Here is a 13643-nt window from a genome sequence, read left to right as displayed (position 1 = left end):
ACCATGCCCAGCGTGGGCCTGACGTCCCCCGAGCCGGCAGCGCACAGCCCCAGGTCCCTGCTCCTTCTACTCCTCCAACTCCTCCTTTGCTCACATGTCACCTTCCCAGGAAGGCCCATCTGACCACGCCCAATCCCCCCCGGCCCTGCTAGTTTTTCCCACAGTGCTTATCACCTCCCCGCATTCTGTTTCATTTTCCTATTTATCAGATTTATTGTTTTTCTCCCCACAGCCAGCACGTCAGCTCCATGGGGACGGGGATGTCTGTCTGTTTTGTTCACAGCCGTAGTCCCAGGGCCTGGAACGGTGCCTAGGCCTGTGGAAGGGGCTTGGTAAAAACTCCTAACCATTGAATGAATGAGCAAAGGGACCCCCAGTCACCTCAAAGCACACGATCCTCCTCAGAAGCTTGAGCCATGGTGCTCACTCCCCTTCCCTTTCCCTCTCCAGAAGTCTGACTGAACTTTCTGCAGAAGCAAACACAGCAGCGCTGATCAAGACAAATTAGCATCAGCAAGACCTGCTTCCGGCTTCATGTCTTAAAGGGGGTGGGGGGAGGGCGGGGGTGGGGGGCTCACCAAGCACAAAACGCTATGAGTCGAACAGAAGCCAACATGGCTAGCCAGTTGCCTAAAGAGAACTGCTCACGTCATGACTCCAGCTTCGCCTGGCTTCTTTCTTCCCTCTCTTAGCTATAATTTAGAGTGAGTGGCAGAGAGTACAAGAGCTGAAATCCAACAGGATGAAAGTCACTGTCCTGTAATCCGTATTACGAGTTGAAAGCTTGGAGACTTGACTGGCCTCCTTTGGGGTGGGGGGAAGAGGGGGGTAACCTGAACAGGTGCTCAGCGGGCCCCCCCACACTCTTCGCCCTGCAAAGCTCATTACCGTTACCCGGGATGAAACAGAGATCAGGTTTCTGCATCTGTAAGGAATTTCTCCTAATGGAACTACCCATGTTTTTTCCATATGTCTGGACATCTGTTTGAAAGCATCAAGGGCACTGTCTTTGGAGGTGTGTGCTATGGTTAAACATTCTCGTATTTTGATGAATTTCTAACTAAAAGAATGGCTTTCAATCATTTTTGCAGTTGCGAACATGTCCCAGGGAGTGGTAAGAATACAATTTTTTGAAAGTCCCAGCACAAGGATGGATAAGAAATATCATAGCGTATCCTCTGCTGAGAATTCCTCTGCAGGAACATGGTTAAAGGGTCTGGAAGCATGCCAGGCAAGGATTACATGACAATGGCAAAGGCCACTCTCAACTGGGCTATTAGGAGAGCCCATAAGATGAAGACTTAGGGAACGCTTAAAGCCCAACCTTGCAAAGCCGCCTGTAAAGGAACATTTTATCCACCAAAGGACCGCCGCATCCTGTCCTGAAATAGAACGAGGAATGATGGCAGGGTTCCGCCAAAGGCGTGTGACTCTTTCAACGTGAAGCAAGTGGTTCCCTTTCTCATCTGATCCCAACAGGTCAAAGTCAGGCCAAGAGTTAAGACGCCCTGGCTTCTCAGAAACAGCCATAAACTTGTTCTATTTCGATGGGACTCCATCGAGCTTTAGAGGACTGTCTGCCTGGGCCTGGCTGCTAACAGGGCTCCCTCTCCATTGCCGGACAGGTCTTAGAAATCATATAAATATAGCCTCACTCTTACCTCCTTTTCTATTTGATAAACCTTGAAGTAACGCAGTCCTTATTTACCCTCCCAACCACCCCTGATTGCTCCCTGACATTTGGCCAATTCAGTCATTTCCTTTCCTTGCCTGGCGGCCATGAGCTTGTCACTGTGTGATCCTGTGTCTCCAATCACTTCTTCGGTTCTCTCCGCAAAGCATTGCTTCTGGAAACATGCAGGTTGCTAGTGTGGGAGTGAGAAAGCCTTACCAGCGAGCACTCACCAAGCCCTCTGGTGATGCCACAGGTGGTCCTGTGCCACACCACAGGCCGGAGCGGTAGACAGTCCAGGACTTTGCTTCTGAGCTCCAGGCTCCTATATCCAACTGTCTACTTGATGTCTTCGTTTGAGCACCTCACACGCCCTTCCTCCTTCCTACACCCCAAACTGAACTCATCATCTTCTGCTAGGAAAATGACTTCTGCCCCAAATCTTCCCATGTGGTCTCGGCACCACCCTCTACCCAGTTGCCCCCTCACTTCCCCCATCTAAGCCAACACCGAGACGCGCAGATCACACCACACTATGCTGTCCCTCCCCACCCCCCGTGCCACCTTCTCATCCTAACCATCTTGACATCTCACTGGCACTGCCACAACCTACTGAATCCATCTCCCTGTTTCCTCCCTTAGTCTTTCTAACCCTTTCCCTAGACAAAACCCCGAATGATCCTAAAAATATTAAATCAGAATCACTTCCTCCCCTATTCAAAACTTGCCACCCCCTTCTTCTTGCCCTAGAATAAAACCCTCACTCTTTGCCTTGACTTATGAGTCTGGCTTGTCCTGACCCTTCCAACCTATCACCCTCCTAACTAAACTCACGTGTTTAGTTAGGATACACTAAGTGCCTTCCATTCCTTGGTGTGCCTTCCGTTCAGACACACCAAGTTCTTCCCTGCCTCAGGGCCTTTGCACGTGCTGTGCTCTGTATGGGGAAACACTCTCCCACAACCACCAAAAGAGACAGCGAGACAGGGAGAGGAAGGGCGTCATTCCTCTCTTTGCTGACTCTATCACTTGCTCCAGGTCCCCGTTGGTAAGTCACCTTCTCAGCAAGACCCTCCCTCTAAAGCAGGTCTTCCATCTACTCCCCTGGCATGATTTGTTTTGTTGTTGCCATTACCCCCCAAGTTGTGAATCCAACAGGTGAGCTACTGATCAGCTATCATGTCTTACCTAAGAGCCCATGTGTCAGTCCAGACTGCCCTCATCTGACCTCCCTGACGCACCTACATCTCAGCAGTGGTCACAATGGTACATCTCAGGATGGTTCTCCTGGACTGCTTTGCACCTCCGGTGCCCCCTGAGCTCCATCAGGGCAGGAACTGTGTCCATCTCACCTATCATTACATTATCGGCACGTAGCTCAGTGCCTGGCACACAGCAGGTCCTCAACAAAATAGTCACCAAATGAATGAGGCATGAGATGTGAAAAGCATTTAAGGTTTGGAAGAAACTTTCTCCCAAGACCAAGTGACACTCAGGAGAGAGAGGAAAAAAACAGCTGAATGTGGCACATGCTTAAGATTTTAAATTTTGTATTTAAAGGAAGAGCATGAAATGGACTTGTACTCTCATTTTATTTTGATATAAAGCGGAGCGTAAAACCACTAGGCATGCAAAAAAAGATTAAGTTGTGTAGTGTGGCAAATAAAAAAGAAAAGGGTGGGGACCAATAATTGAGAAGGCGAAAAGGGAGCCGTGGTACGGTACAGAAATAGAAACAGATGGTGAGATAAAGAGAGACAGAGATCAAGAGAGAAACCAGCAGAAGCTTCTAGGCTTGAGGTACAAAACAGGGCTTCATTACTCTTCTGGGAACAAAGGGGCACCCTCCAGATTTGAAAGGGGTTTTCGCACCTACTTAAAGGTTAAGAGCAATTGTCTTCTTAAGGTCCCCTCTTTCCTTCATTTTTTCAAAGAAGTTTTTTTAAAAACTGACTTCCTGTGCTAAAATTCAGGGGTTAGCACATTTCATTTTGAAGAAAATACGAGCTATTCAAATGATTTCACAAAAATACTTCACTTTGTGTCTTTTGAGGATTTGGCTACAAATGTTTAAGTTGTACATTGAGTTTTCAAAGTGATGAGCAAGAGGAGGAGGGACGCTTGGGGGCTGTTGGAAGGAGGAGCATGAACTTCAAGTGCAGTAGAGCTGGTGTCTTTTAAACGGCACGTCCAACCCATTCTGTTCTCTGGAACTTCCCATGGCCCCAGCCCCTGGTGAATGGGTGAGCAGAGCCGATCTGCACATGGCCTGAACTCTCTTGCCAAGCTAACTGGACCAGTGGGTGACACCCTTCCCAACCAGGACCAATTAAGTCTCCCTGAGAATCAGGATTTGGGCTCCAATCAGCTGGTGAGGGGGATGGCACTGGTATAGCATATAAAATTCCTAGGCAGAAGGTGTGGGCATTCTTCACCAGGCTTTCTGTGCCTGGTGAGAGTGAGGAGGCAGGGAAAGCTCGCCTGCAGAGAAATGCAGAAGATCAGGAAAGTGGTATAGCAGGTAGAGCCAGATAGCTGTGTCCAAATCCCAGGTCCACTACTCCACAGCTATGACCTTGAACAAGTTCCTTGACAACTGTCTCCTTGACCTAATTGTAACCTGCTCCATAGGGCTCTTTGAGGATTAAATAAGTTAACACATACGGCACTGATCTGACGTGTGATAAATGCTAGCTAAGTGTTAACTATTATCATCTTGCTAAACTGTAAGCTCACGAGGTGAGGATTTCTCGTTATTACGTTCGCACCATATCTCAGAATCTAGAATCATGCCTGGTATATAGCAGTGCTCAACAAATGTTTGTTGAGTGACCAGAGAATGAAGAAGCCCTAAAAGGACAGAGACCATGGACAGAGCCTCCTCACTCTACTCATCTCAGATCCTTCCCCCAAGAGGAGCAATCAGAGTGGGGTCTTAGCAAAGCCTGAATCAGATTACGTTTCTTTCCTGCTTTTCGTGTCTCAGGATAAAAGCCAAACTCACGCCCATGGCTGCCCGGGCACTGCATGGTCTGACCCCTTCCTGCTTCTTTCTCTTCTCCCTCTGGTCCTTCCCACTCCAGTTACACTGACCTCCTCAAGGTCCTCTAATGCGGTTCCTTCTGCCTCTGTGCATTTACACATGCTGTTCCCCCCATGCATCCTCAGCTCTAGTCTCTTCCACAGGAAAATCTTAACAGATATTCTTCCCCCATCTACATTGGCTCCTCCATTCTATATTCCCAGAGCCACTTCATGCCACTTGCCACAATTTGTGATTTTATCATTTGCATGATTAATCAATAACTCTGTCCCCCTAGACCATGAGCTGCATGGAGCTCATAACCTTCCTATTAGAAAGAGATCATAACCTTTCTATTCTTCATTATATTTCAGTATACATTTCAGTATCAAGCACAGTATATGACAAAAAGTAGGTGCCCAATAAATACTTGCAGAACGAATCCATTTGTTGAATGGATTAACTGAGCAAAGAAGTAATTTGAGTTGACTCTCCTGGCCTCATTTTATGCAATAGCCCAGTGGCCTCCTCATAGAGTCCCCTTTTTCTAACCTGCTTTGAATGAGTTTCTCTATTACTACCAAAGGCTTGGACTCCGACACACAGACTAACACCATCCTCCAAGCTAGGAGGGTCCCATCCCAGAATACAGAAGCCTTTAGAAGAAGATCACAAAATCCAGAGTCTCCACAGTGTCCGGTATATATTATCATCACAATGTCAGAATATAGTCAATAATTACTAGACATGCAAAGAAAGAGGAAAATATGACTCATGGTGAAGGAAAAGGAGCAATGAATAGAAACAGATTCCAAGAAGGCTGTGATGTGAGATCTAGGGGAAAATAAACAACTGCCAGGATTTATCAGTTCCTAATATTATCATAAAAGTCCCTAACCAGGTGTACACACCCAAAGCACCTGTGGAGATTTTCAGGGTTTGGGTTTGTTTGCTTGTTGTCTAAACTCTACTCATGTCATGTAGCTTCTAATTAAGTAGTTTCAGGGGTTGCTCAAGAATCTGTATTGCCCCCCACCCTTTTTTTAAAGAAGGGTGCCACTCAAAGTGCCCCAGGTGTGGATCGAACCGGCAGTGTTGGTGTTAGTGGCAACACACTCTAACCAACTGAGCTAACCGGCCGCCCCAAGAATCTATATTTTTAACAACTATTCTAGAGGTTTCTGATGCATGCTGCATCAGATTCTTATCATAGAATTCTCACTTTACGGCAAATACAAAAAAAGTTAAATTAATTTAAATGTATTGAAGGTCTGGTTAATTGAGTTGATTGGTAGGTACCAGTTAGCAGTTGATTAACTCAACTACACAATAAAGACGATTTCAACTCTAATTATTTTTGAAGAAAAAAATACTTCTCTACTTATAAAAAATATCTGAGGTTGAATTAAAAGCCACAGACATAAAAAATAACTATTAAGAAAAAACAGGAGGAAATGCTCATGACATAATGCAAAGTAAAAAAAATCAGAGTATAAACTATTATAACATCAAATATATAAATGTATAGTCATAGACAATGCCATGTTTGTGAATAGACAAAAAAAGGTAACTGGAAAAATATAAAAATGCTAATAATCGTTATTTTAGGTAGTTTGACTATGTATAGTTTTAATATTTCCTAGTTTTCTGTATTTTGCAAGAGTACATTGATTTTCCTCTATAGACTCTCATCTGAAATTTAAATACAAAATGATGGCTTCAGAAACCTTCTGTCAATACACAAACGTCTGCAAAACTCTAGCAGTTTCTCCACCAGAAAGAGAAGGGAAGAGTAGCTTGAGCATGCATATCACTTCTATCCTTATGTAGCTCAAGCAGACTTTCTTCTCTGGCTTCTCGGTAGCTGGATTAGCTTCAGATACCAACTCAATCTTGAATTTCCCATCCCTCAGAGGAGTAAGAGGCTGAGTCACATACCTCAACATAACAAGAAACAGGCAGTGGCCTAGCAGAAGTGAATCACCTAGTAACAAATAAGGAACACAAAATAAAAAGAAGTCAAGTCCATACCTGAACCACAGGGTGGCCACCGGTTGGGGCTTTAACAGCCCCTCGGCTGCCTTCTGTCTCATAGTGGGCCCGGTGGTGTGGCTTGGGTTGCACCTCAATCCTCAGCTCATAGGAGCCGGACTGGTGGGAGAGTGGCCACTCGAGCGGAGGGAGAGATGCAGTCACCGGGATACTGAAGGAGGAAACAGAATCAGTGGCGTGTACCATAAATCAGAATCGGTCAACCTGTACAATAAACATAAATGGCCCCTTTTCTGAAAATCATGTGCCCAGTAGGCATGTAAATAAAATGCTGGCTGTTAGGAGCCACACTTCTCAGACATGATAAGTAAGGCTCTTCACAAGATAGAGCTCTTTTTCTTTGCTTTCTCTTCCATCTTAACGAAGGCAATGGGACTAACACCTGAATTCATGAAGCTAATTTCATTATACGTTAGTTCCAGCATGTTTCTAACTACTATAACTTCTTTTCCTCTGGGAATTTTGGAGAGTGTCACCTCCTACCTCTAAAGAAAAATAAAAAACACCTTTATCCAGGATGCTTTCCTTTTCCAGAGGAGTGTGTGTAGAAGAAGGAACACTGAAGTGGAAATCATGAGCCCCACATGTGTCACTAACACGCCATGTGACTTGAGGCAAGCAATTTCACTTTCTTATCCTCTGTCTTCTATAACCACGTAACAAATGGGCTAGATGACATCTAAGAGTTGTTTCAGCTCTTATTCTGATGATCTCAATTAAAAGTAAATTTTAAGGACAGGATATTTCCGGTCACAGTTACCACTTATCATGTCAAGTACAGAACATCCGACCACAGAGAGGTGTCTGGTTTTGGTATGGATGAGCCAAACCAAGCAGATCCCCTAATATTAAGTAAAGAGTAAAGGTCAAGAGCATGACTAGAGTTATACACCCAAGTCCCAGCTCTGCCTCTAACTACCTGTGTGACTCTGAGCAAATACATCTACTTCCCTAGGTCTTAGTTTCCTCAACTATGAACTGAGGATACTGAGATTATAGAAAGAGCTTAGCACAATAGGTGCTCAAAAAATATTAGGTATCAGTTTTTTCCCAATATGTATTATATCCTTCAAATAGCTATTTCCTTTAGACGATCTGACTTAGTTAAGATATTAGATATACGTGCCTTTACATCTGAAGTCATAAGATCTTTAAGGGCATGCTATTAAGTTTTATTTTATTATAGTATCTCAACCTTATTCAGTATACACAATGGGTACTTGATATGTGGCTAGAATTATGTCATTTAAGAATTGATTAAAGTTTTGATGTTTTATGTAGACCATTTCTTCAGAACCTCAGAGAACTTAAAGACTTTTTCCCAAGATCACAGAGCAAGACACAGCCATGGCTCCAACGTATGTCTCTTGATTTCTAGTCCAGTGCTCCACCCACATCTATAGTGCCTCTTATCTTACTAATTTACTTAAAATAGTTCCAAGAAAACATCTCATTTGTGGAATGACTCTAGAACAATGCCTGACATTTGAGAGGTTCTCAGTGAATATTCAGTGGGTGGGGGTGGGTGGATGGATGGATGGATAAATGAACAAATGACCAAATGAATAAATAAATGAGTTTTATTTCAAAGAACCCCTGGATAGTCAATGTAGCTTTGACGTTCAAATGCACGGATTTGTGTCACTATGTCCTGATTTTTCACATATGGCAGAAATCATTAATCCAATCAAGATATTCTTTCCCACTAAGCCCAGAGCTGCTAGAAACTGACATTATCAACTGGACTTAGTTAAGCACTTGCAATGAAGCTGGTTCCATCTTTGTCTATCATAGCGAAATCAAAGGGGGGAATAGAAGGGAATGGCACCCCGAAAACTCTATCACTGCGAGAGTCCAACCTGAGTTTATAATCCAATTTAAAATTATATCCTCATTATGCAAGCAAATCTCCATCCCTTCTTTCCAACCACACTGCCTCTTGAAGCTCCTCTTACACTGAAGTCTTAGGATGCCCCAAGTGCCTTTATTCTACCTTAATTACAGTGCCAACATGACTTTAAGCTTCTGCCTGCAGCCATACGTGTTAAATAGTTACTCTCATCATCTTTGCAAGTTAAAATTTTTTTAAGTTTGCAAAATAAGGCTCATAAAAAAAGATCCCTCCACCCCTGTATCTTTTGAAGCATCCAAAAATTTAGTGAGCAGAAGATTCAGTGAGCTATCCCTAAGTATCAACTTCTAATTTTGTTCATTCTGGAATAAGTCTTTGACAACTGAAATACAATCTTAAGAATCAGACCATTGGAGCCAGTCTGAAATCCTGCGTTTGAATTCCAGCCCTCTTGCTGAGTTGTCCACACAACCTGAGATAAATATTGTCACAGACTTCCATGAATGCCCGCTCCTTTCGATCTTACAGAAATTTCTTGCAAGTACCTCATTGGCTGGCACTTGGTAGGGAGTAAAGAACTCTAAGACATTAGAACCTCTCAGATCAAGCCACAGGCTGAAGAAAGAAGGATTTTATAAATAATAAAGTCTCAGATACATGCAGCTCAACCGTATTTTATGTCAATGTTCCACTCCCAATCATTAAAGAAGTCATGTTTTGGAGATTGAGATATAGACAAAAGAACAAGGAGTCAGGAATCCTGAACTCTGATTTCAAACTCAGTCATCAACTAGCTGGGTGGTCGTGGGCATTTTCACTTAACTTCCCGGAGCCCAGGTGTCTCAGCCTATGCCAGGGGTCGGTCTGCATCAGCATTTCCTAAGGTGGCTCCGTGAAACTTTAGTCACAGAACTCAGAGCTCTGTGGCCAAACGGTCTTCGAAATCACTTCACATTCTGTCCACAGCTGGGAGCGGCCCCTGCACAAAGGCATCTATTTAACTCTGTTAAACCCAGAAACTCCTTTTCTTAAGGAACCCCACTTGACGTACTATGGCACTAGTATTTTCAGAACGTGCTTTAGAGGAAATGTCATACTAGGAGTTCATTTTGGTCCATTTCAGCCTGGCGTGGGATTAAGTGAGGCTACTCTCAACCCCACATCAATCAACATGCTCCACCATTATCTATTTTGGTGTTCAACATTTTATTTGGAAAAAAAATAACTACTTCCATTTGCTAAAAGCAAACAACACTTTGAAAACCATTGGGATAATGATAATAGCATAAGGCTTCAGATTTTTCACCTAACAGAACAGACAGAATAATACCTGCTCCCAACCACTGTCTGCTTCATTTTTCGTATCACCAAATGAAGATAAAAAGAATACCAGATAGGGTATATGTGATAATTAAATAAAATAATACATACAGAATACTTAGAATTGTGTCTAGCACATAGCAAGCATCCTTAAATACGGCTGATTATTACTGTCACTATCATAACTCTGAAAGTTATTGGGAACACAGTCTCCTAGCACAGGGCTTGTCAACAAGGAAGCAACTAAAGTGCCTCCTCTATAAGAAGAGTCCCCTGTAACAATAAAAGCTGCACCTTTTCTGAGCTCTTACTTTGTGCAGGTTCTATGCCAAGAGTTTGACATACATTATCTCCCCTAATCCTTGAAAATAACACCATGAGTTAGGTACTATTGTTATCCTCATCTCACAGGGAATGAACCAAGGCCCAGAAAGGTGCTGAGACAAAAGATGGTCCTGATTGATTAGCGATGTCTGCCCTGGGCAGGCCACAAAAATGTGTTCAGTATAAGTGAGAGTCCTGGTTGATTAGTAGTGTCTGCCCTGGGCATGTCATCAGAAAGGTGCTCAATGAGGGGCGGCTGGATGGCTCAGTTGGTTAGAGCGCGAGTTCTCATTAACAAGGTTGCCGGTTCAATTCCCACATGGGATGGTGGGCTGCGCCCCCTGCAACTAAAAATTGTAAACAGCTACTGGACTTGGGGCTGCACTGTGCCCTCCACAACTAGATTGAAGGACAACGACTTGGAGCTGATGGGCCCTGGAGAAACACACTGTTCCCCAATATTCCCCAATAAAATTAAAAAAAAAAAAAGGTGCTCAACGAGAAAGACGGCCCATATGATTAGTGATACCTATTATGGGCACAGTAGGAAGGCAGCCCCAGAGATGCCCAGGTTCACACAGCCAGTGGAGAGCAGAGCCAGGGCTCAAATCCAATCCTGAGAGCGCCTAAGGCCTACACGCTGCTATCTACATCCCTGCAGCTTGCCAAGCTTTTAAGCTCCTGGAGGATTACTGCTCACACATTTTTTAGGGCCTCCATATCACTGATTGCAGCCGTGAGGTACATAGCAGCTGCCAACAAATATCAATTCCTCTTATAATAAGATAGCAAATTGGATGTGCTAAGTTGCTTTGTGCTTGCGAGAATGTCAGCTCCGTGAAGGCAGACATTTTTGCTCATTTTGTTCACCACTGTCTCCCCAACACCTGTATCAGTGCCTGGCACATAGTAGGTGTTTGATAAATACTTGTTGAATGAATGAATGAATGAGCAAACCAGGTGCCCTGAGCATCATATTCACTCTATAACTGCATCCGCACAATCACAACCCAGTAAATCAGTAACCTTGTTTTGTAACCTCCTTTTACAAATGAGGATTCTGTGGCTCAGAGAATTGAACTTCCTTCTCAGGGTCTCACAGCCAGTAAATGGAGAGCCAGGATTTAAACCCAGTCTAGCCAAGTCTGCATCCCGTGCTCATAACCAGAAAACCTTCTGTTAACACTAAACCATGGAATAAACGGTTTTCAAAGTCCAACTCACCTGCAGATGGGAATAGCAGGCACCAGCTGCTTAGGCCACGTGGGCGGCACCAGCAAGATGGACTCGGGGGCCGAGTTCCTCCTGTCCTCCTGCTCGCAGGGCCCCAGGAACTCCACGGCTGGGTAGATGTGGCGGGGCAGGCCGCCCTTGGACGGGGCCGCGGACACTGGCGACGGCTCAGGGCTGGTCTTCCACATCTTGGTGGGGATCCCACAAGATTCCGCGGCGAGGCTGTTCAGGGCGTCCATGAGGACGGCAGAGCCAGCCGTGGGGTGATACCCAGCGGGGGCGCCGTCGTCCGGGGGCTGCGGCGAGGGGCTGCGGGAGCGCTGGGGTGAGGCTCCGGGCAGCGGGGCGACCAAGGCCCCGGCGCACGAGTGCCTCCGCTTGGCACCAGGAGACGAGGAGCGGGAGGCCGGACGGGGCACGGGCGAGTGGCGGCCCAGGCAGCTGTCCTCAGCGAGGCTGGTTCGAGGTGACATTATTGGCGAGGTTCTGGGGGAATAATGAGCAGGGATGTTTTGAAACTGGGGACACAGGTCGTCCGGCCCGCCGCCGTTATTGGGCGAGACGCAGGGCGAGGTGCAGGGGGAGAAGGTGTCGGAAATGAAGCTGGCAGAGGAACCGCTGCTAGCGGGGCTCAAGCAAAGCGGCTCGCGGTAGCCCTCGAAGCCGGGCACGGGCAGGGTGAACCTCGGGCTGGCGGCCATCCCTGCCAGGGGCGCCTGCTCCCCCAGGAGGCCAGTGTCTCTCACGCGGAGGGGCCCCCCTGCCTGCATCAGTTCGTGGGATGGAGTGATCTCGATCCGAGGGCTCAGGCCCGAGGCCCCCGCTGGCTTGGCCGGGCTCAGAAAGTTCTGGGGCCCTACCCTATCCGGCTCTCCGAACCGGCCGGGGGGCTCGCCAGAGAGACTGGCGAGGGGGCCATAGTCCAGGATATCATCAGAGTATGCAAGTCCGGAGGGTGGGCAGACGACCTTATGTGCATTCGGTTCTTCTGGAAAGAGAAGGGGGGAGGGAGGGTCTTTTTAAGCCTCTAAAACAGAACTCCCGATGAGAGCAATCACAGGTTGGGTTTGTCGCCTGTTGTTTTTTATTTTTTTAAATCCCCACCACGCCAAACCCCAAGCTGGAACCTCCTCCCCTCACCAGGAGGAAAGGGAGGCCACTTCATCCCAGATTCCTTGACCATCGAGATCAAAGCAGAAGGGTTTCAGTGCAAGGGAAACCAGCACAGCTCAGCCACGCTGGGCAGCACTGGCTGGAAGCCTGGATGACCCGCGTGGCTAATGGCTTCCAAACCTTTGTCCAAATGGGACCCTCAGAAGAAATGCATTGGATTTCACAGCCTAGTTCACACCATCATATGCACTCACAACTGAAACAAAAACTTCACAAAACAATACTTACCCTGCTATAGGTGACACACTCTTATCTTCCCTCCTATCTGGGGTTACCTCGTTTAAATGCTGGTCACAGCCCATGAAATAGATTTCCTATCCCACCACTGGGTTGTGACCCACAGTTTGGAAAACACTGACGTAGGCCCATCTCATCCTTCTACACATCTGACACAGATACGAGATGCAGAGGGCGGCTGCACAGGCCTGGAATCCATGGAGCTCTGGGTTCAAATCCCACATGTTCATGCCTGAGTGTGAGAAGTGGCTTACGGCAGAATCAGGACTCCTGACTCATGTCTTATCGTGTGTCATTTTACAGATGTGAAAACTGAGGCCCCGGGATGGGAAGAAATTCATCTGAAGACAGAATTAGCAGGATTAGAAATCCCACAGACAAGCCACTTGACCCCCAAAAGGCAAGGCTCTGGCTATACAGAGTCCCCCAAACTATAATATCAAAACCAATGGATGCAGTGAATGACCTAATTTTTTCTTTAATAGTGGCCATCTAGCTCAGCCTTCTGCTGCCACCTCGAAAGGACCCATGGCTGAAGAGTGGAATTAGTGATGGAACCAGCTATCTATTCCCACTATCACTCACTCCCCTCCTCCTTCAATCTCCCCAGCTCAGCAAAGACCCCTCCACTTTCTCTGTTGTTACTTGATTTGGCCTTGACTCCGCTCTCTCATGCCCTACGCCCAGTCCATCCGTAAATCCTGGCCACTGTACTGTTAAATATAAACCAAACCCACGCATCATCCCCTCTCCACTAC

The 13643-nt window shown here is 46.1% G+C and overlaps 1 protein-coding gene across 6 annotated transcripts in view; it reads right to left on the bottom strand.

Annotated features, from left to right (window-relative positions):
• The window catches only part of NFATC2 (nuclear factor of activated T cells 2), a 151923-nt gene that overhangs the window by 109645 nt on the left and 28635 nt on the right, over nucleotides 1-13643 (bottom strand). For 4 of the 6 annotated variants that reach the window (XM_019726080.2, XM_019726081.2, XM_019726078.2 and 1 more), the window contains exons 2-3: nucleotides 11467-12463; nucleotides 6726-6897 (exon numbers count right to left, since the gene is read on the bottom strand). In XM_019726080.2, the coding sequence (XP_019581639.1) occupies nucleotides 6726-6897; nucleotides 11467-12463 (1169 nt within the window). The remainder of the gene's footprint in view (nucleotides 1-6725; nucleotides 6898-11466; nucleotides 12464-13643) is intronic. The other 2 variants (XM_074317415.1, XM_074317414.1) reach the window with 1 other exon arrangement.

This window comes from Rhinolophus sinicus, linkage group LG13, assembly GCF_036562045.2.
Source record: "Rhinolophus sinicus isolate RSC01 linkage group LG13, ASM3656204v1, whole genome shotgun sequence".
Lineage (NCBI taxonomy): Eukaryota > Metazoa > Chordata > Mammalia > Chiroptera > Rhinolophidae > Rhinolophus > Rhinolophus sinicus.
Note: the sequence above shows the minus strand (reverse complement) of the source record. Positions and strands in the feature narration are given on the sequence as shown.